This window comes from Centruroides sculpturatus, unplaced genomic scaffold (assembly GCF_000671375.1).
Source record: "Centruroides sculpturatus isolate CEXI.00-Female unplaced genomic scaffold, Cexi_2.0 scaffold737, whole genome shotgun sequence".
Lineage (NCBI taxonomy): Eukaryota > Metazoa > Arthropoda > Arachnida > Scorpiones > Buthidae > Centruroides > Centruroides sculpturatus.
Window position 1 is genome coordinate 130,974 of NW_019385040.1, and position 20,851 is coordinate 151,824.

The following is a 20,851-nucleotide window of genomic DNA, read 5'->3' on the forward strand; positions in this document are numbered from 1 at the left end:
ACGTAAAAATTCTCTAATTAGTCTGGAAACGGGGGACCTAATTCTTGCATTCTGTGAAAACGGGTAAGATTAGCTATAATGTAATTATCTTAATCTTCACTATCGTTACTTTTTGCCCAGCGAAGCGGGTCCTTGCAGCTAGATTCTAGATTACTTAGAAAAACAGTCTTTTATATATATAAAAAAAACTATATTACATACAAATAAAAACCCAGCAAAGCAGGTCCTTGCAGCTAGTTCTTAATATAAATGCTCATAAAATACATTTCATAAAATGCCTGCCAGGTGTTTAACAAGTTTTCTGCATCTCTATGATTGATGCATTATGATTTTTCATGCAACTTTCTATATACATTCCAAATAATTCAAAAAGCTTGTTACTGAAGATCAGTAAAATCTAATTGAAAACGTTTTTATTTCAATAAATTTGTAACTGGATTTATCAAGGTTTAGTTTATTTGTTTATTTTGGACAATCCAGTTTTTCCACCTGCTTAAATTTGAATATATTATTATAATCAATTATATATAATTACAATATACATTACCAACACAATAGAAACTGAATACTACATTCATACAATATCAATATTTTAACATCAATCAAGATTTTTCAGAATTTCTCTTTTTGTAGCTATTAACATAAATGATTTTAAATGATTTTGTACCAGACTGTTCCAAAGTCAATTTTTGTTACTGGTAAAAATAATATGCATAATGCAAATCCAATATTCACTTTTATGAAAAGCCTTCAAAACATTATTTAAAAGTATATCTGTATATATTATGTTTATATAAATAGATAAAGATATATGATCAATTATTTAAAAAATGTGTCTTTGAGAATTCGTGTGGCTTACTTGAATAAACTGCTAACTTTATTTAAACATATGCAACAGTCAATGATGATAATACACTTGTTATACTCTCAGATCAATCAAGACGTTACTAATGTCTTCTGTTAATATGATGGTTAAAATTTTTATACAGAAGACATTTTTAACTGATTTCTAAAATTATGCATTTCTTGTACAACTAGGCAGTCCCAAAGTGCACTGACATTTCTAATACCAATTTGCCAATATTGTCAGATGGCCTGTCCAGTCCCAAACTTGTTCCAGTCCATCTAAAATTCTCAAATGACAGTAAAACACTCCAAAAAAAAAAAACTATTTACCTATTTGAAAATAATAGATATGTAAAGGTACTGTCCATTTTATATTATAATATTATTACATAAAAACAAAACAAAAATGAAAATAAACATGTGAAGCTAATTTATGAAACTTGCATATTCTGACAAGTTCAAGCACCATATAACAATAGTTTCTTAAAATTATTTCAGAATATTGATAAACAGCAAATAGAATTAAAAATATGATGTACTTTATTATTTTTATATTATTTATTTTCCTATTTTACACCATGTATTTTTTATATAGATTATAAATAAAAGGGAAAAGATTATTATAAATAAATTTAAATATGCTATAAAGATATTACTTTTGCTTATTACAGTTTGCTTAAACATTTTCATGAAAGATTAAAATTTTTTTAGAAATATCTAAAAACAGTATGTAAATTAAAAAGAAAAATTAATTACGTTTGCTTATAACCTTATATAAAGTATTGAAAAATAAATATTTAGTTTATTTTATTGTTTTTAAAATTTAAATATGTTTTTTAAACTTACTTTATACTCATAAGCATGTAAAAACATCATCAGTTCATCAGGTTTTGGATCTGTATTTATATGCAGACAATTTTTGCATGTAGGATCTCTTGTTAATTTTCTTACATCAAACTGATATACTTTTAATAAATTTAAATATTCTTCTAAATTTATATAATGTGATAATGATGGTAACTGGCTTATTTTTACAGGTTGAGATGCTGAAACATTTTCATCTGTAAAAGTAAAAATTGTTCAATTAAAACATTTTGGTACATTTTATTGCTGTTATTCTAATGAAATTCTATAAATAAAAAAATTTATTCTATAAATCCTATTATTAAATACTTAATTATAGTAAATTTAACCTGTCTTCCTTGAAAATTCAGATGGTTCAGTCTTCCAAAATCTTGATATTCTTTTAAAAACCAAATCTTCAATTAGCTATTCAATTAGTTAAAAATAAGCTAATTAATACTTAAATTCTCTACTTATTTAAAAATAATACAAACAAATTTTGTACAAATTTCAATTATGTTATGCTCAAACAATTTATTACTTCTTTTTTTGATTTTCCATAATTGCAAGCTTTCCCCTTATATGGTCCATACCAATCTGTATTATAAAGTGGATCATTTATTATAGGATGACCTAAATAAAGCAATACAACTTTTTAGAAATATAAACAGAATATAATTAATAAACAATATACAAAAATACTCCACAAATTATCATTTTAAAATAAATGTATTTTATTTTAGAGTTTAAATTTTAGTTTAAAATATTAGAAAATATTGATATTTTTTATCATCTGATTATAAACCAAATATGTAAATGAATATTCACACAATAAAAACATTTATATTACATTAAAATTTAATTATAATGAAGCTCTTATCATTAGATTTATTAGAACTCACACAATAGGGAAAACTACCAAAAACAATCTAGTTCAAAGGTAATGTTTTCAAGACCTAGCTAATATCAAATGAATAAAATAGTTTAGCAGAACACCTTTTTGTCCATTAGTAATGAAGCTTAAATTAGCTTACTATAAATATGCAAACTGATATTCTTTGGTCTGGAAATGATATACTTTCATCAGTTATTATATTTATTTAAACTGAAAAATGTAAAATTAGCTTTATATTTGACAGGAAAAATATAGCAATATTTGATTTTTATATTTAAAAATAACCAGAAAGCCTTCTGGTTCAGAATTCTCTATACAGTGGAACCCCAGTTAACGAACGTCCTGGTTAACGACCAAATCGGTTAACAAACTTTTATTTTGGAAAAATTTTGTCTCAGATAACGAACTTAACGGCTTTTTGTGTCAAATTTGTAGCTTGCCGACTTTTAGAGAAAATCAGTTAATCGTGTGTCAGTGATGGTCTAGAGTCCATTTGTACGTTGGTGTGGCGGAGGAGACAAAGATGACTAGTATTTTACAGTGAAAATCGTTTATTAGAACGGGAAGATGCTTACATATTTGAGGTAGTTGGAAATGGCTTATCTACAGTATTTTCTCTCGGCACTGCGGAGTGGCGTATCGCTGGTCCTACGATAGTGCAAAGCTGATCAGTCGTAGTCCCAGAGCGGACGAGATGGGTTCGCTTGATCACAGAAGCGATGGCAGGTGACAGAGCTGCCACAACTGGAGCGGTCCGCGAGACACAACACAAATTTTAACGGGCACGACTTCAGGCTTAATCCAGATGAAGATGACACAGATTAATCGCCATAGAATTTTTAGGAAAACTGCGTTTTGACCTTGAGATTCGGGGTTTTTATAGTATTTCTTCCTTGAATCTCACCTTACGATTAGTCCTGCGTCCCATTCCTCGCTTCCCGATTGTTTTCTTCTTTGTCTCCAGGTGAAAACCGAAACCAGATCAGGTCACGAGAAAGGTTTGTTCCGAAGCGTTTATTTGACACCTGTTCGTCAACTCTGATCAGAGATTGTTGATAAACCTATAAGCCTTTCGCTCATAATTCAGCCTATTGTTTCTGCTATCTGTCATTTTAGAACTTTAACGACCGTATGTGATGTTTTTATACCCGTCAAATCTTTCCCCTTTTCCGAAAATTTAACCTAGGTCGACTGTTTATGAGCATGTTTTCCTATATTTTCATTAAAGAAAATCCATTTTACAAATAAAATTACAAAAATACTGACGTCTAGAACGGATTAATTGTATTTGCATTAATTTCTATGGGAAATTAATGCAAATACAATTTGCCAACACATATAGAAATTCCACTGTATTCCATAAAATTAATTTCTATGGGAAATTAATGCAAATACAAGAATCCAACACATATAGAAATTCCACTGTATTCCATAAAACATCAAATTCTTTATATCTGTAATTAAAATTATGCAATCATTTAACTGTTGTTATAGTACTGTCAATGTAATTACACAATTACATTTAAAAACACTATGCTCTAATTTATTTACAAAAAAATAAATAAATAAATGGGGCTAAGACCAAAAGAATAAAAATTAAATTTTGATTAATGTTGAGATAAATGTAAACTATATATATCTAAAATGTTAGTAAGAAAGTGATTAAAGTAGACAGACATTAGCAGAAAGTGATCCTAGCTTGAGCTATAATGATGCAGCAATCATTTTAACCATTTGCATAAATCTTTATTTTCACCAAAGAGAAAGTTTAGATGTGCACAGAACTGAAAAGCTAATATTTTAGTTATTTCTGTGATATCTGCAATACTACTTGCTGAAAATTATGCATTGTAAAACAACTTAACAGTTTTTAGTACAATAACTGCATTTTTATAAGTCAATATTTTAACCACTATTCTATAAAAACATTGTTAATGAAAATGTGCCACTTAAACAAATTTATTTGAAAATACATTGCAGATTACCCAGTATTGAATGAACTACAGTATATGAAACCCACATAAAAAATTGAATTAGTTAAGTACATGAATGTAGTGGAACTTCTTTCATTTATATCTGTAATTAATTACCTGTAGAAGGTTGACTGAAAAATAAATTAATTAATTAAAATGATGAGTAGCAAGTGCATCAAGACTAAGTAAGCAAAAAGAATGAAAGCGAATGAGAAAAGGAAAAAATATTCAGATTATGAAAATGATATCTTAGAATGAATTACAGTAAACAAGAGAAAAATAACTGACTAGTTAAAGTGTCTTAAAACTTTCATTTTATCATTATTAATTGAAAAAACTAGCTCTTGAAGAATTTGAAGAAGAAAAATTTCTTTAGTATGTTTTCTATATTTCTGACTGTTTTTATTTTGTATTTTATATCAATACCTTATATGTATTTTTATACTTCACATTTTCATAAAATCTTTCAAGGCAAAGAGATTTAAAACCACTTTTTATGAGATAGGTAATGTCAAGGATTTTTGTGTAAAAAAAAAATGCTTGACTGTTTTTTACACAAAAACAAAACAATAAAAAATAAAACTACTCTAACCACATTTAAAACATTCCTAAAACACACAGCCTATCATTTGTATAAATATATAAAATTAAAATTTTACATAAAATTTGAAATATCCAACTAACTGAAGTCATTTTTATCAAAATTATGTAACATTTTCTTTTTTAAATCCTCTTAAATAACTATTCAGATAAAATACCACCAAAGTGAAATTAACATATTGAATTATACTCAAATTTTTTAATGCTACAAAATCTTTGATAACTTTTGTATATTTTAATTGTCTTACCTAAATATTGTAAATGTACACGAATTTGATGAGTTCTTCCAGTCAGAGGTTTGCCTAAAAATAATTTTTTAAGTATTTTATAAGTTTTATAAATGCTTTTATTTATTAGACAAAATAATTATTCATAAAATATTTTTCCACATTTATTTTTTAACTTAGAAACCATTAAACATAATGAAAAATTCTATAGTTTATTAATTAGTACAAATAAAATGTATGTATGAGTAATGCTATGAAAGTAATATAACATACTCAATTTCTACAGCCAAATTTAGTTAGAAGAAATACATACTGTAGTTTTTAAATGTCTTTCATTATAGAGTTGCAAAGTTTTCTAGTAGACAACAGTGAAGTAGGAGTCTTTGAAAATGGCAATTGTGAGTGTTATGTATTCTAAACATAGTAGTAGTAGTAGTAGTAGTAATTGTTGAGCAGAAAAGCATTTTAAGCATTTTTATTCTCACAAAAGATGTGACAAAAATGATTTTTAACCATAAAAATATGAATCCAACACAGTTCAGTCTGGAAAAACCATCACAAAACTTCAGTAGACCATCCTACTTCATCCTCCTTTTTTTATTGGGCTGCAATTTTAAAAAATTATAGACCTATAAATTCCCATTGTCATCCATCCACATGTCTGTACATCCTTCCTTAATCTTGTGAATGGAGTTAGATATATGAAAGTCAAGACCAGATATAGAAAGCGTAGGGGCAGGAGGTCCCGGTTACTATATATGAACTTCTGATGCAAACCAGAAGTCACGTTATATCAATTCAAAACTTTTCCCCTGAAAACAGTTAATACATGACTGTCACAACTCCATTGCTAACAAAAAAGTATGATGTACAAGAGCAAGACACTATAGTACTAATTTGAGGTGGAGAGCATATATTTTAAATGAAATAAATTAAAAATTGCAGCCTGCATTGTGACAATGTCACAGTAAATAATTGCTCATTAGTTTTCATCTTTATTTTCATCAATCATCATAAATGCATTTTGGGAACTCCCAAAAAGCATTTATGATGATTGATGAAAATAAAGATGAAAAAAAAAAAAAGCATTGGAGGGATTAATGTTCCATATAGAGATAGACAACATTTCCAAATTAAAGAGATAATTGTGATAGGTATGTGTAGAATAATACCACAAAAATATACAAGTTCTCACATCTTAGTAGCATTAGGATTGTGACATTCTTTCACAGAAAGATTTGTGTTGATAAATATTTTGTGATGGCCAAAGATTCATATAATACTGGAATATGACATAGGTAAGTTAAAAAAAAAATCTTAATAAGAATCTAGTTGCATTACTCTTGTATATTATTGTAGAATAAAACTGTACACTTATAACTCTGCATTTACTTTTTAAAAAGTATTAATGTTTAAATTTGAATTAACATATACACTGTGTATAAGAAGAAACACATTAATTAAAATTGATTCTTTCTCACATTTTAATTATTTTTCAATACTTATAAAAAATATAATCATTACAACTTTTGCAAATAGGATATTTTTTAAACTTACATAAAACAACACTTGATTTTCCATTGAAACTGAGTTTTACAAATTTCGTTAAACATTTCTTTCCATTAGGATCTACGAGACATATTCCAGCATTTCGATACATTAATATCGGTTCTTTACATATTGTTTCTCCTCTTAAAATAAAAGAGTATATTTTAAATTAATATAAAAAGCAACATATTTTTAACAGAATAATCATAACAACAATCAGTCATAATCAATAACATATATAATGAAAACTTACAGTACCCATGATAGAAGTGACTAAAAATATCTCCATATAAATACAGGATGTCCCTAAAGTAACTATCTCTTTTTTCTAAAACATATTAAATTAGAAAGAATATGTTAATAACTCAATTATATGTATATTTCTTTACAAAATTCAATAATTAAATTCCTGTTTAAACTGCTTTTTAACTTTTTAATTAATTTTATTTTCAAACTTGCATTACTCCAGAATATTCAATAATGTGTTATGATCTTAAAAGAATAGAATTTATTATTATTAGTGAAATTTGTAAGATTTGAAATATCACAAGGAAAGCAGTTTACAAAATAATCTCTGAAATATTTAGAAATATTTTTTCCATGCAAATGACATTCAAATTTTTGCAAAGATGCTGATGGAGCATATGCAGAAACCATTAATTATAATTTTGAGTTGTATGTAGGGAATTCAATCCCGGTCCTTATTTCTAATCCCGGGATTTCGGGATTATACTTATTCGATCCCGGGATTATTTCGGTATTGAGGGTTAATAAAAAATAAGAAAATCTTACAGAAATTAAAAATCAAAATTTAGACAAAAATCAACGTATTTTACGGTATACACCTAGTTAATTTAATCACTCTAATTAATCAGACTTACAGTCAGACTAACCAGACTTAAAATCACTGTCTTCATGTTAAATTTATTCTTTTTTAAGCATCACTGAGATCTCTTTAAACTCACATAAATTGAAAAAACTTTTATGTAACAAACTATGCAAATAAACGTTGAAAATTCACAAAAATCTCTCTTAACATCGACTAAATAGACTACTTTCATATAACAACCTAGTAAGTAGGTAGTAAAGTAAGTTTCTTAGCAAAAAGTATTTAAAAATAATATTAATCAGTCACATTTTTCTTAAATATAAAGAAAACTAATCTAATAGGAACATTCTAATTTGAATTGCGAAAATATGATCTGAGAAATAACAACGCATCCAGTGTCTCATCACCAAGTCTGCTTCTCAATTTGTTGCACATATATGCAGCTGCTGAGAAAACGCGTTTAGGTTTGATGGAAGTTGGAGGAATCGTTAGTAAATACTTATAAGCTTCGAGGACACGGGGAGGATGGAAGAAAACAGTCCGGTCGACACGGATCGGGATTGTAGGAGTAAAGGCTACAATCCCGATTGTTTCGATCATTGTAAGCATGTCTTTCTAAAAATAAACGCGTTAATTTTGTAAATTCGGTCTCTGTGTGAGTCTCTCAGCGTCCAGCAAACCACTACCCCGAAACGTAAAAAGACTTTCTCGCATCATCCTGACAGATCGCGGGCAAGGCGAGGGTCGTAACCTTTTCACCTAAGGTCGACCCCCCTAAGCGAGAGGCGTCGGGTCTATATTAACTACACTGGCAAAACAAGATGGCTGACACATTGACAGGTAAAACGCACTGAGTAGTGCTCTCGACTGCGCCAGAAAATCGATTGGCGCCCGCGAAAATTCAAAAATACAAAAATGAAGTATATTACCAAGTAACCCAGTGAGAACTGCTTGCCTATCATTTTAGTTGAAAATACAAGAAGTTTTATTCCAAGCAAGCATCGCAAGCCCGCTAGGTTAATTTCTGCTGCTTGCTTGGAATAAAATTTCTTGTATTTTATATTAAAATGATAGGCAAGCAATTCTGTTAAAAGCACTGGCACTGAACGTTTCGCTTCATGCAGTCTATTTTGCAATTTTTTTTAAAATGATGTCAATCCCGAAAATCCCGGGATTAGGAAAACTTAATCCCGAAAATTTTGGGACTGAAAAGTGGTCGAGATCCCGGGATCCCGGGATCAAATCCTCTAGTTGTATGTTTATATTTTGATTTAATACTTTTATTTTGTAAAGAAATATACATATAAATGAATCATTAAGACATTTTTTCAAATTTAATTTATTTCATCATGTGAGGTCATGTGATCTAAGTCATAACTATATATTGAAGCAAAAAAATAATCTTGAAAAAATTTTAATATTTCAATTGAAAGTGGATAACTGGATAGTTTGAACAAAAGGGGCCATGTATATGCATAAATGAGTTCTGGACAAAGAAGAATGCATTCTTACATAGTAAAATTGCTTACTGAGAAAGACATCCTTACAATATCTGTTGTGTTTAACACAACAGATATTTTGCACAAACAATCAATGATGCTTTTCTAATTTTGCACAATTAATAAATGATGCTTTTCTAGATCCCAGCAAAAAGTATGAACGGGAGTCTCATTTTCCTAGATGACAACTGAGTCAGTCGTCATCTAGAAGAATGAGACTCTGTATATAAAAGCAATATGCTGTAAAGTTTGACAAGGGTCTCAAAGACAGTCTGTCAAGAGGAAGAGAGATATACCTTGAAGGATTTTCAGCAATGTTGAAAGAGTTGGCAGTAATGGAGAGCACAACAACCAAGAAAAACATGTATCAGGCCAGAAAGAAAACTGAACAAGACAGCCTGGGTCTTTCATAACTGGACAAAAAGGATGCCCTGGTGACACAGGTTTTTATCAATTTGGCCCCTTGATCTCTCATTCTAATTGTTTTTCTTAGGACAGATAGCATGTATACTTTAACAGTTATTGTTGTAAAGTTTGAAGTTATTCATAAATTTAACAGGATGTAAGCAATTCAATAAAAAAAAAAAAAATACATTTCTTTACAAAATTATTAAAGAAGTGATGTTAAGGAACGTGCTAAGACATCTGACATCTGCAGGACTCCCATAACAAGATAGTTACTTTAAGGCAATAGTAAAAAAAATTATTTTTATTATGAATATTATATAATACTTAGGGCCAATAATAAGCCAACTGTGAACATGCTAGAACATAAGATAACCTTGAATAAAATACTAAATAATTTACAAGCAATATCAATTAGATCCATCCAATGAGCAAAGCAATAATAAATATAAATATGTCGCGCTAACCTTATATAGCTTTGCAGATAATACTTAGAACGTAACACTAATGCTTTTGACCCATTTCTAGGGTCTTCTTCAGGTGTTACATCCCTGACCAAGAAGTTGAAATTGAACAGTGTGGTTGTCGTCTCACCACACAACCCTAAATTATTTGCATTCACAAAAACACATAAACCAATGCCTTCACTTAGACCCATAGTAGATAAAGCAAGATCACCTACTCTACTGTTAGAAAATGCTGTACACAACCTAGCATCAGAATATTTGAAAGGTTATACATTAACTATCAAGAATTGCACCAATCTGATAGATATCATACAGCAGGTAAATTTAATAGATAGAGTGAATACTACAATATTTGATTTCATTTCCTTATATTCCTTGGTAAAGCTGCAACTGTGCTTCTGTGCTCTTAGGGATCTTTTGCTGTAGAAAGTTGATGTACCTGCTCACTGAAAACAAATCTTAAAACTTGCACACCTGATATGTTATACCTCTGTATGCCAATTTAATAACAGCACATATTTACAAAAATAGGGAGTGCCCAAGTTATGCAAGTTGGTTGTGCATCTGTTGGAAAAAAAAGTCATATCTGAATTCATATCAAACATTGTTGTATATATTGTTGACAACCTGTTTGTTCTTTGGAGAACTGAGTTGGTTGTAGACTGTTTCTTACAATGCATAAATGATAACCCATATAGACTAACCCTTAAATTAGATCAGACAAATAATACCAGCACTCACTGCTTAGATATTGCCTTTCATTTCAACAAGAACTGCATAGAAACTGGAATCTGTTACAAACCTGGCTATCTACCATTATTTATTCTGGCAAACTCAACTGATCCATTTTCATATAAGGTGGCTGCCTTCCATGCACTGACAAGATGGGTCTTCACACATCATACAAATTGGGAAGACACTTTAAAAGAGCTAAAACATCTGGAGGACATAGCTATAAAGCAAGGTTATAGAAGGGACTTAATACATAATTTAGCTTGTGCCTACTCCAGCCAACATTCCTTATGCAACAATTCCAACAACTAAGGAGTTTCCAACAGAGGTCAAACATGAAAAAAACTTCATGTGCATATCTTGTCATATCTGAATTAAGAACTCTCTTGTATGGATATGGCATACAGCCAAATCCGTATCCACACAAGAGAGTTCTTATAGTGTATAAATTACTACAGAATGGAAAGAACAAGACCAATAAATGTAGGGCCTCAGGGGTGTACAATGTTCCAGGGACAACAGATTCCAAAGAGATATGGTATACATTGAGTCCACTAAGCACTCCACACACACAAGGTTGCAGGAACATCATTACAACATTTTGAATAAAAAGCATACACCACCTTATCCATTTATGCCACTGAGACAGATATGCAAGCCAATCTCCAGAATGCCATGTTAATTAAGCAATCATTTTAAACTGATCACATCAGGGCCCTAGAAGCCTTGGAAAACCAATCTGACTAGCAATAGTATTAACTTTAAAGACGGAAAATTTGTCTCATATGCTTGGCAATGCTTTTACGAAAAATCAGGAATTGCCAATATAAGTTAATAATCATTATTTTTATTTTGTATTATTTTATTCCTTATATTTATATCTTCTTTAATTTTATATTTATAACTGATTAATTTGTTGTTATTTTACAACATTATGTTATTGTTCTAATTATTTAAAAATATATTTTAAAAAATTTTTGTTCTACACATTCCAATTTTGGCTGAGGCAAATGTTGATTAAGGTCAAAAGTTTGTCAGAAAATTTTTACATTAAAAATTTTTGTTACTGGAAGTTAAAGGTTACTTAAATGTGTTTATAAATATATCTATTATGTTTTAAGGCAATTTTATTTTAACAATATTTTAAGAACTTACTCCATAAAATTTCCTTCTACTCGACAAAGATATTCCTTTTGAACTTGTCTGTCTCTCATCTGATTTATTATATTTTTTGCAGTTGCTTGATTCAATCCAAATATTAATAATCCAGATGTTAAACGATCTAATCGATGAACAGCTGCAGAAAAAATTTGTAACACATATTTAATCCTTAGTTATATATAAATTAAAAATGTTATAAGATAAAAAAATTAAAAATAAATTTTCCGAAAGTTTTATGTAAAATATAAATATAAAAACACAAAATTTTATATATATATATCGAAACAACAAAATCATTTAAGTGCTAGTTCCGCTAAGGCGGAACTAGCACTTAAATGATTTTGTTAAATGATTTTGTTGTTTCGATTGTATCATTGCCATTGCTGAAAACGTTGATTCACATAAGTATGTTGTTGAAAAAGGTAGTAACATCCTAACTGCCTTTTCACGTAAAACTGTATATTCAGTTTTAACTTTAATCCAAAACTGTGTTATGGGCAGTGATTCAAACAATGTTTTTAATCCCAAGTCTGAACTTAATTCGATTAGTTTTTCCTGTTCAAAGTTGTTCAATCTATTAGTTTGCTGATCAATAAACGGATTAATAATCCACATATTTCCTATTCGGCAACAAAGCAGGACAGGTTAAATATATATTTTTAAAGTTTTCGCAGACTGGTCAGATTAGAGTTGTGGACTAGCGGTTGAGAAACACAGATTTAGACTGTTAAAAGGGAAATCGGTGTTCACACTGTAATATTTTAAAGCAAGTTTTTGTCATTTCTTGTGTTAATAATTTACAGTAAATTGATTAACATACACCATTTTATAATGAAAGTTAGATATACCCCTTTGATTTACGCTCATACCCCTACGGTTACATGTACCCCCGGTTGAGAACCACTGCACTATATCATCACTCAGAGGAGTAGCACATGTGGAGTCGAAAGTATTACACTGTGAAAACTATATAAGTATTTGGTTTTTGACATCTAACAACTTACAAGTTAGAAATTTTCATTTTTGAATAGTACTTTCTTAATTCTAATAAATTTTCTATAAATCTCACTATTTACAAAGACATACTTCCCATATAGTTTATAGGCATACTGATAATGTTCTTACAATGGATCATGTGCAGGCCATTACAATCTATCTAACATGGATCACTTTTTAAATATTAATGTATTCTGAAGACTTCTGAAAAACGTCTTTACATTTCCAGATTATACAGTGAAAAGTGTCGTTTTACTTTCCCAGCTGTTTATGTTGCAGCAGGATTGTTAATTTAGCTGCTTTACAAAGTGTCTAACCATTTGATTAAATGGCACTGTTTTGTAATAAAGCTACCATTCAGCCACCTTACAAAGAGGCTAAACCAAACTGCTGGATTGAATAAAATTTCACATTTATAATATGGCTGGCTAAATAATTAGCCACTTTACAATGCAGCATTAGATAAACCACAAGATTGTTCTGTTTACTTTCAATCCTTACCACTTGAGCACTAAGTAATGTTGCCAGATTGCCAAAATGGGTTACTCTTATTTTAGTTTGATGTAAAAAAATCATCTGGCATATTGCCTACTTTCTGGGCTACAAAAATTTCACTTGGTTACATAAATTATTTCATCATTTGTTTTGGTTTAGAACAGATCTGTGTTCAGTAATGCAGAACACCTAAGTCAGAATTCTGATGGCTTAGTGGGTGGAGCTAAGAATGTTCTGAGCATCACTGAACAATTATTTATAGTTAGACAACTAGGCAAAATGTGGACAAAGTTAAAATTATAATCGCAACAACTGTCACAAAAGAACTGGTCAAAAAGGATGAAGTAACCAATAAATTATTCAAAATGAAAGCTGCTTCAGATTGTGATGAAATTAATAAAGCAATTATTAACTGTAATTAACGAAATGGACTGCTATCTTCCGTTAAAATGTATTCAAAATCAGTTATAACGACGTATGATAATTTTTACATTTTGAAGTCATTTTAGAATGAGTTAATGATTTAGAATGAGAGAATAACTTTGTGATTCTTATAATAAAATACGTTTAGTCCAACACAAGCAGCCATCTTGCAAATTGTACGACGAGACAAAAACAATAACGTCAACTAGTACAAGTTAGCGTAGATAAAAGAAGCTGACTGAACTAGCTAGAATTCTAGTGGTGGGAGGAGTTGAGCAGTAGTTAGAAACGAGTTCAACATCGCAGCATAACTAGACTTAGCAAGAATTCTGCATTACTGAACACGGCCCAACAATACCTATCTCTATTCATGTCACCTTTAGACTTAATTTTGTAGTAAAATGGGGAAATGGACAAAGTATTCCCAGATATAAAGAAATCTCTTAGTCAACATTCAAATAAAATAATTGTGGTTGATAAGTCATTTTACTAATAGTAGCTATTAAGATTATTACATAAGAAAATTAAGTTTTATAGTTTGTGTTGCAAGATCATTTTTTGCATAATTTGTTACATTCTTTGCTTATAAAATGACTGTGTTCTCAACATAGTAGTGAATTACATTTTATGCATGTATTTTGAATCTTTCACTTGCTATTTTCGAAATAATTTGCAGGCCTGCTTCAGGGCTGTAAATTGAGCCCAAATCATTTGCTCTGTCATTTCAGTTTTTGCTAGAAAAGTATAAAAGGTGTCATTTTGTGATTTTATCATTAAATATCAGGTTATTTATAAAAAAAAAGTGAATCTTTTTTTGAGTTGACTACTTTGGGCTACTCATTAGAAAATTTTTTGCTACAAAAGTTAAAAACATCTGGCAATGTTGGCTCCAGGAGACATTCACGAACATGGCATTGTCTAACATGTCTGTTCCAATAGAAACATTGATATTACAACAAATAATGAAAGTGTGCAAAATGTGTCTGAATATAGTGGATTTAAAGATAATTTCAACAAATAACTAATGGAATTCTATGCAAAGCAGCATGGAAATTTGAAGAAACCTTGAATTAGGGAAAGAATTCTTGAGGTTATCAGATGTACAAAAATGGTAAGATAGATTCCATAGATATAGATTCTGGTGCACAGTTGACGTCTATCAAATAGTATTGGTGTTCCAAGTATGATGTCATAAATAAAGTCAAAGAAGATTATATTTTAAAGAAAAAGTCACCTAAAGATCCTATGATATGTATCATACTTACTGAACAGTATTTTGATGTATTGACAGAGACTCATAAATCCAGTAGATTAGTGGTCTTGACAAAATGCTACACAGTATTAAAAACATATTTTATATACAAAAAAAGCAGTTGAAATATTTGTTGCTTTATGTCTTACCTGCAAAACCAAATGCAATATACCTAAAAAAAGTATTGTGATCTGACCAATAGTTTCTAAAGATTTTATTGTATGTGGGAAAGTCAATTTAATTGATTTACAGTCAGCTCCAGATGGAGATTATAAATGACTGTTAAACTATCAAAATAATGCTACTAAATATTTACATTTTAGATGGCATCTTGCATCTTCCACAGCTATTTCAGATGCATGCTCAAAATGGGCATCTGAAGTAGCTGTGGAACTGTTAAAAATGTTTTTTACAGTTTGGAGCTCTATATATCCTACAGAATGACAATGACCAGGAGTTCACTGCAAAAATCCTCAAAGAATTTGTAAATATGTGGCTAGAATGTAAAATTGTGTATGGCAGTCCCAGACGTCCACAAACACAAGGTAGTATAGAACACAATAATTAAGATGTTAAAAATATGCTTAGATCTTAGATGCATGACAATAATTCAACAAAATGGTTGACTGGGTGCTATTTTGTGTGATATCAAAAAAATGTATCATATCATCGAGTCATTGACAGATCACCTTATCAAGCCTTGTTTGGTAGTTTATAAATTTCTGATATTCCTGACAGTGTTCTTTCATCTATTGAAACTGAGGAGCTAGAGAACCTTGCCAACACTGATCAAAATGTCATAAAAGATATTGAAAACATTCAATATGATATATCACAATGGACATCGCACAGTTCTGATAATTTTATTAGTGAAGATATCATTTCTAACACAATAAACACAGAAAATAATGAAAATTTATCACATGATTAACCTGTCCAATGTGTCAAAATGAAACCAATGGAGCTCATCAGTGTAGTTCCCATGTTAAACCTGTTCTTGCTATTTGCAGAGTGTCTGAAAGCAATGAAGGTTATGGATCAAAGATAATCTGTTTTTTATGCAAAAGCAAGCATAATATAGAAATTAAAAGAGAAGTGCATACAGGAGTTAAATGGACTGTAGAGGAAACCGTTAACAAAACTGCTAAGAAACTTACACTATTAGATATTGGAAAAAGCATTTTTCATAATATACCAAAAATAGACTGTGACCCTTTAGATACCAAAAATATGAGAAAAGATGTTGATTTCAGAAATGGTGTTTACAAGGTAAAGGCTAAATCTGGAATAAATGAAAATTGGTTCGGTCATTACAAATTACAAGAGTCATGGAATTGTGAGAACTGGGGGTAGAGAGCCAAACTCTAATCCCCTCTTAATGGCGACAGGATGGTAGATCCTGTTCACGGTATTGATGGATGGCTTGAATGGTTAGCGAGGTCGTTAATAAGATGTCTGTGATACACAAGTAATCAACCATTTAAACAGACTGAACAAGTTTAATAAAAACAAAAAGGTGATTACAACTAAAGGAAAAACACAAGCTGTAGTCGGTTGACAAAGAACCGAGATAGAAATAGAACAATGGAGATTTCATTCCCTAGCGTGGTTAAACTATCTTAAAGTCTATTTCGCTCGAGAGACAGAGTTTACATAAAGTCAATAAACACGATACCTCAATAGGTGTCTCTGGGCAGCAAAATGTAGAGATTGCGATCGAGGCAGAAGACAGGAACAAGGTCCAGTAGGGGTTGGTGGGTCTTGGTGCTCACCCTGTATGTCCACATGGGTATGGTGAGTATGGAAATGTCCACCTTGTATGTTCTCCTGGGGAATGTCCACTCGGGCTGGTCTCTGAATATGGTGGGGCTGGCTGTAGTCTTCATGGTGTCACGGGATGTCTATCTTGATATGGCCTCCGCTGATGTTTGCCCTGATGATTGAGTGTGACCCTTTTTATATAGGTGTCGCATGAGAACTGTCTCAGGATATCATGATTTAATGGGGTTTAAGTTCAAGTTGGATCCGGATTCTGCTGACACAGGACGTCACAGATTGGACAGCTTGATTGAATTGTTGATACTTTCCCTTGGTGTTAAGACTATCCTTACTTAACTTATTCAATTTGACAGGTTTCCACTATTAATAATCATATGTTTGGACTGTGGTTTCAAGTAAGTCCCAACATTCTACAGACTGTTGATAGGAATGTCTAGGTGAATGCTGTCACAAGCGGGTGAGGAGAAAGGGGGAAAAAAGGAAAGGGGTGTTTTCTTCTCCATCCAGTTCTCCTTTTTAACCTTTCCAGTGGTTGATGACTTGACACATAATTAGCATAATTGCTTTTGCTAATTAACCAAAAGAAGACCAGGAGGAAAGTGGAAATGGAAAACAAGGGGAACAAAGTCTCACAGAATGATTATAATGATGAAATACCAGAATGACTGATATCTCTGCGAGAAGCCATGAATAACCAATCATTATTTGGTGGTCAAGCATTTAAAAATGCTCATACAAAATGCAAAAAAATCAGTGTTACATTAATGGATGTGTATATTTTAAGAAGAAGGTTCTTTGCAAATCTAAATGTCATTCTAGTTTATCTTGTATTAATAAATAATACATCTATTTGATAAGTTTAATGTTATTTTGTAACTGTTAAAGAAATTTAAGAGTTTTATGCAATATATGTTTTTTTACTTCCTAACATTTTTGTCCTAAACTTAGTGAATAATTCACATTTTAGTAAAAAGGCTGAGTTTTCCACCTCTTTACAATACAGCTAAACATAGCCAGCCGCATTGTAAAACATGATATAATGACAATCCAGCTGAATGTTAGCTTTATTACAAAATGACACCATTTAAGCAAACATCTAAATGCTTTGTACAGCGGCTAAATTAACAATCCAGCTGCAACATATACATATCAAGGAAAAGTATTGGAATCATGCCAAATTTCACCCTCAGAGTTTTATGTAAATCTCCATGTTGTGAAACCTCCTGAATCCAAAAAAGTCAAAAAAGGCAGAAAAATTTTATGGATATGTGTATTGGCATCTATTTTGCTTAATATTGCAGGATGGAGTAATGATTAAATAATGAAATTCGACACAGTGGCTTGTATACGAGAAGCACTGATGCTATTAAATTTTGGTGGTTAAAAGTCAAAGGTGTAGGGAGTTAAAGGGGATCATTTGACTTTCCAGTAGGGTCAGACTTAATAACAATTTTACTCATTATTAACATTTATACTATAAAACTCACTCCTACCCTTGAAATTAAGCTTTTTCACATTTCATAGGAAATAAAAATATAAAAATTCTTTATAACAAAAGCTCATAACAGATTTAGTTAGATACAATTAAATTGTATTTTCCAAAAAAATGTTTATTTATTTTTATTTAGATTGTATACTTGTTTATTACAGTCTCAGAACAGTTGTGAAATTAAATTTCTCATACATACTTAATTTTAATTACACAAATATATCTCAATAAGTAAGAACATAAACTAACTAATTTGTCAATTCTCTAACATATATTCAGAAAACCTACTTCATTATACAACAGACTTTTGGCCCTTCAATCCATTAGTCCATTAAATAGAAGTTTTACTGTAATTGTATTAATTTATTACTTAATAAATTAATTATTATTTTACAAGTTATTAAGTTTTTAAAAATAATACAATCAATCTGTGCTTTTTCTTTGATGTATTAAGAAATATTTATTTTAGAAAAACATTTTTTTACTTTATTTCAGTTAATTATTTAATATATTAAGAAGTTTTGGTAAATTTTAAAATTTAGCTTTAAAGTTCTATAGTTGTATATTTTGAGGATACTATATTATGGAATTTGTTCTTAGCAATGAAATATTTGTAAATGAAACTATTATCACCAAGATATTTAGAATTGATTTTTAATTTTATTTTATAAATTTTTAAATTTTTATTTATTTTCTTCTTTGTCATCTATTCTAAATGCTCCTTTAAAAAGTTTCTAAATATCAGATACAAAAAATATGTATTTTTTAATGACTAGCATGATGTGATTTTATATATGACTGAATAAAATTTATCATTAAAAAATATTAAATAAAACTTACTGTAAAGATTCTCCAAATTATTTTCTCTAGCAAGAATAAATAGTGCAGAATTATGTCTGTATCGTCCACAGGGATGTACCTAAGAAAAACACTGTTACATTAAACCTGGAAAACTCCAAGTGGCCAGCCCAGGATGGGGCCACCTTTTTAATTAAATTGCTGAATGGAAATATTAAATTAAAAAGTAATATATATTTTTTATTATTATTAAGAAACTTGATTTATTTTTGTAAGGTTGCCATAGTTACAGCATCAGGATTGGGATTCTTATTTTGGGGGATGCTCTGTATAGTAATTAATTAATTAAAATAAAACTTGAATCAATTAGCATATTTGATTTTAAAATATAATGTAAAAATTTAACTTTTTGTTAAATTTAATGTTTTTGTGTATTAAAATTGAATCCACTTAACAAGTTAAAATACACTTATAAAACTTTGCTTATAACCAATGCTTTGGTTATCACCATCAGTACCTTCAGACAGGAGAGGTTTAACTTGCATCTGAGGCAAAACAAATTTTTCCATCTTTGCTGCTAGAATGGGTTCCACTAGCTAGGGCCATTAAAAGGGAAAGCCAGGGATTTTACCCAGAGCATAGAGAAAACTTAGGGATTCTTAGTAGCTTCTCCAATAAAATTATGGAAATTTATGAAATAGTTTTCTGATAAATGCCAAATTTGCCATTTACAAACAGTAATGTAACATCATTTGTCAAATTGTATGATATTAAATGAATAGACCAATAGACAAATTTTAATTTCTGCAAATACAGATTATATGATTGGTACAACTGGCAACTCTATGTGATACTATTACTTTAATTAGAAACAATTGACCTTCATCTATCAAAACAACAATAATAATTTCTGTATTAATCTTACTGAAGAATAATCTCATATTTATATTTTAAGATAATTATCTACAAATAAAATATTTCCTGAATGAATTAGAAAAAATTAAAGTAAACTCTACAAAATCTTTAAAAAGAAAATTATTAGAATAAACAATATAATTTATATTGTTATACAAAAAAATACAATGAAAATACAAGTTGTTCACACATTCAAATTAAAAAATAATTATAAATATAAAGATACAGTAGAACCACGATTATCCGGACTAATTGGGGATGAAGGTAGTCCGGATAAAGAAAAATCCAGATAATAGAAACAAATACTTTAATTTGTCTTTTCATGATAATACAACACGTTTTCTTTTCAATGATATATCGGCAATATTAAAAGTAAATACTGTATTTAAATCGTGATCAAATTTTCAAGAAACAAACATTCGTATTGAATTTGGACTACTTCTGACCAACGCTACCAGACTACCTATTGTTTAAAAGGCCCTCTGGTAGCACAAGAAAACGGATTTTATAAAATAAAAAGCAGTTGAAACTGCATTTTTATGAATAAAAATTTGACAAACTATTTATTGTTTTATGACGAGTAAAATTTTTTCGTCGCGTTCACGGCTTTTAAGTAATGCATAAACCTTCGAGGCGCGAGGCTCTTCGGACCGCGAGGCATAGGCGGTGGCCCACGTCG

General features: G+C 29.9%; 1 protein-coding gene across 1 annotated transcript in view; it reads right to left on the reverse strand.

Annotated features, from left to right (window-relative positions):
• LOC111633752 (RNA pseudouridylate synthase domain-containing protein 2-like) overlaps positions 1-19,415 on the reverse strand; it is a 39,800-nt gene extending 20,385 nt beyond the window's left edge. Inside the window, exons 1-7 of the mRNA XM_023378375.1 lie at positions 19,300-19,415; positions 12,020-12,161; positions 6,942-7,075; positions 5,406-5,459; positions 2,231-2,322; positions 2,040-2,115; positions 1,693-1,907 (exon numbers count right to left, since the gene is read on the reverse strand). Coding sequence (XP_023234143.1) covers positions 1,693-1,907; positions 2,040-2,115; positions 2,231-2,322; positions 5,406-5,459; positions 6,942-7,075; positions 12,020-12,078 — 630 coding nt within the window. The 5' untranslated portion in view covers positions 12,079-12,161; positions 19,300-19,415. The remainder of the gene's footprint in view (positions 1-1,692; positions 1,908-2,039; positions 2,116-2,230; positions 2,323-5,405; positions 5,460-6,941; positions 7,076-12,019; positions 12,162-19,299) is intronic.
• Positions 19,416-20,851: the final 1,436 nt, after the last annotated feature.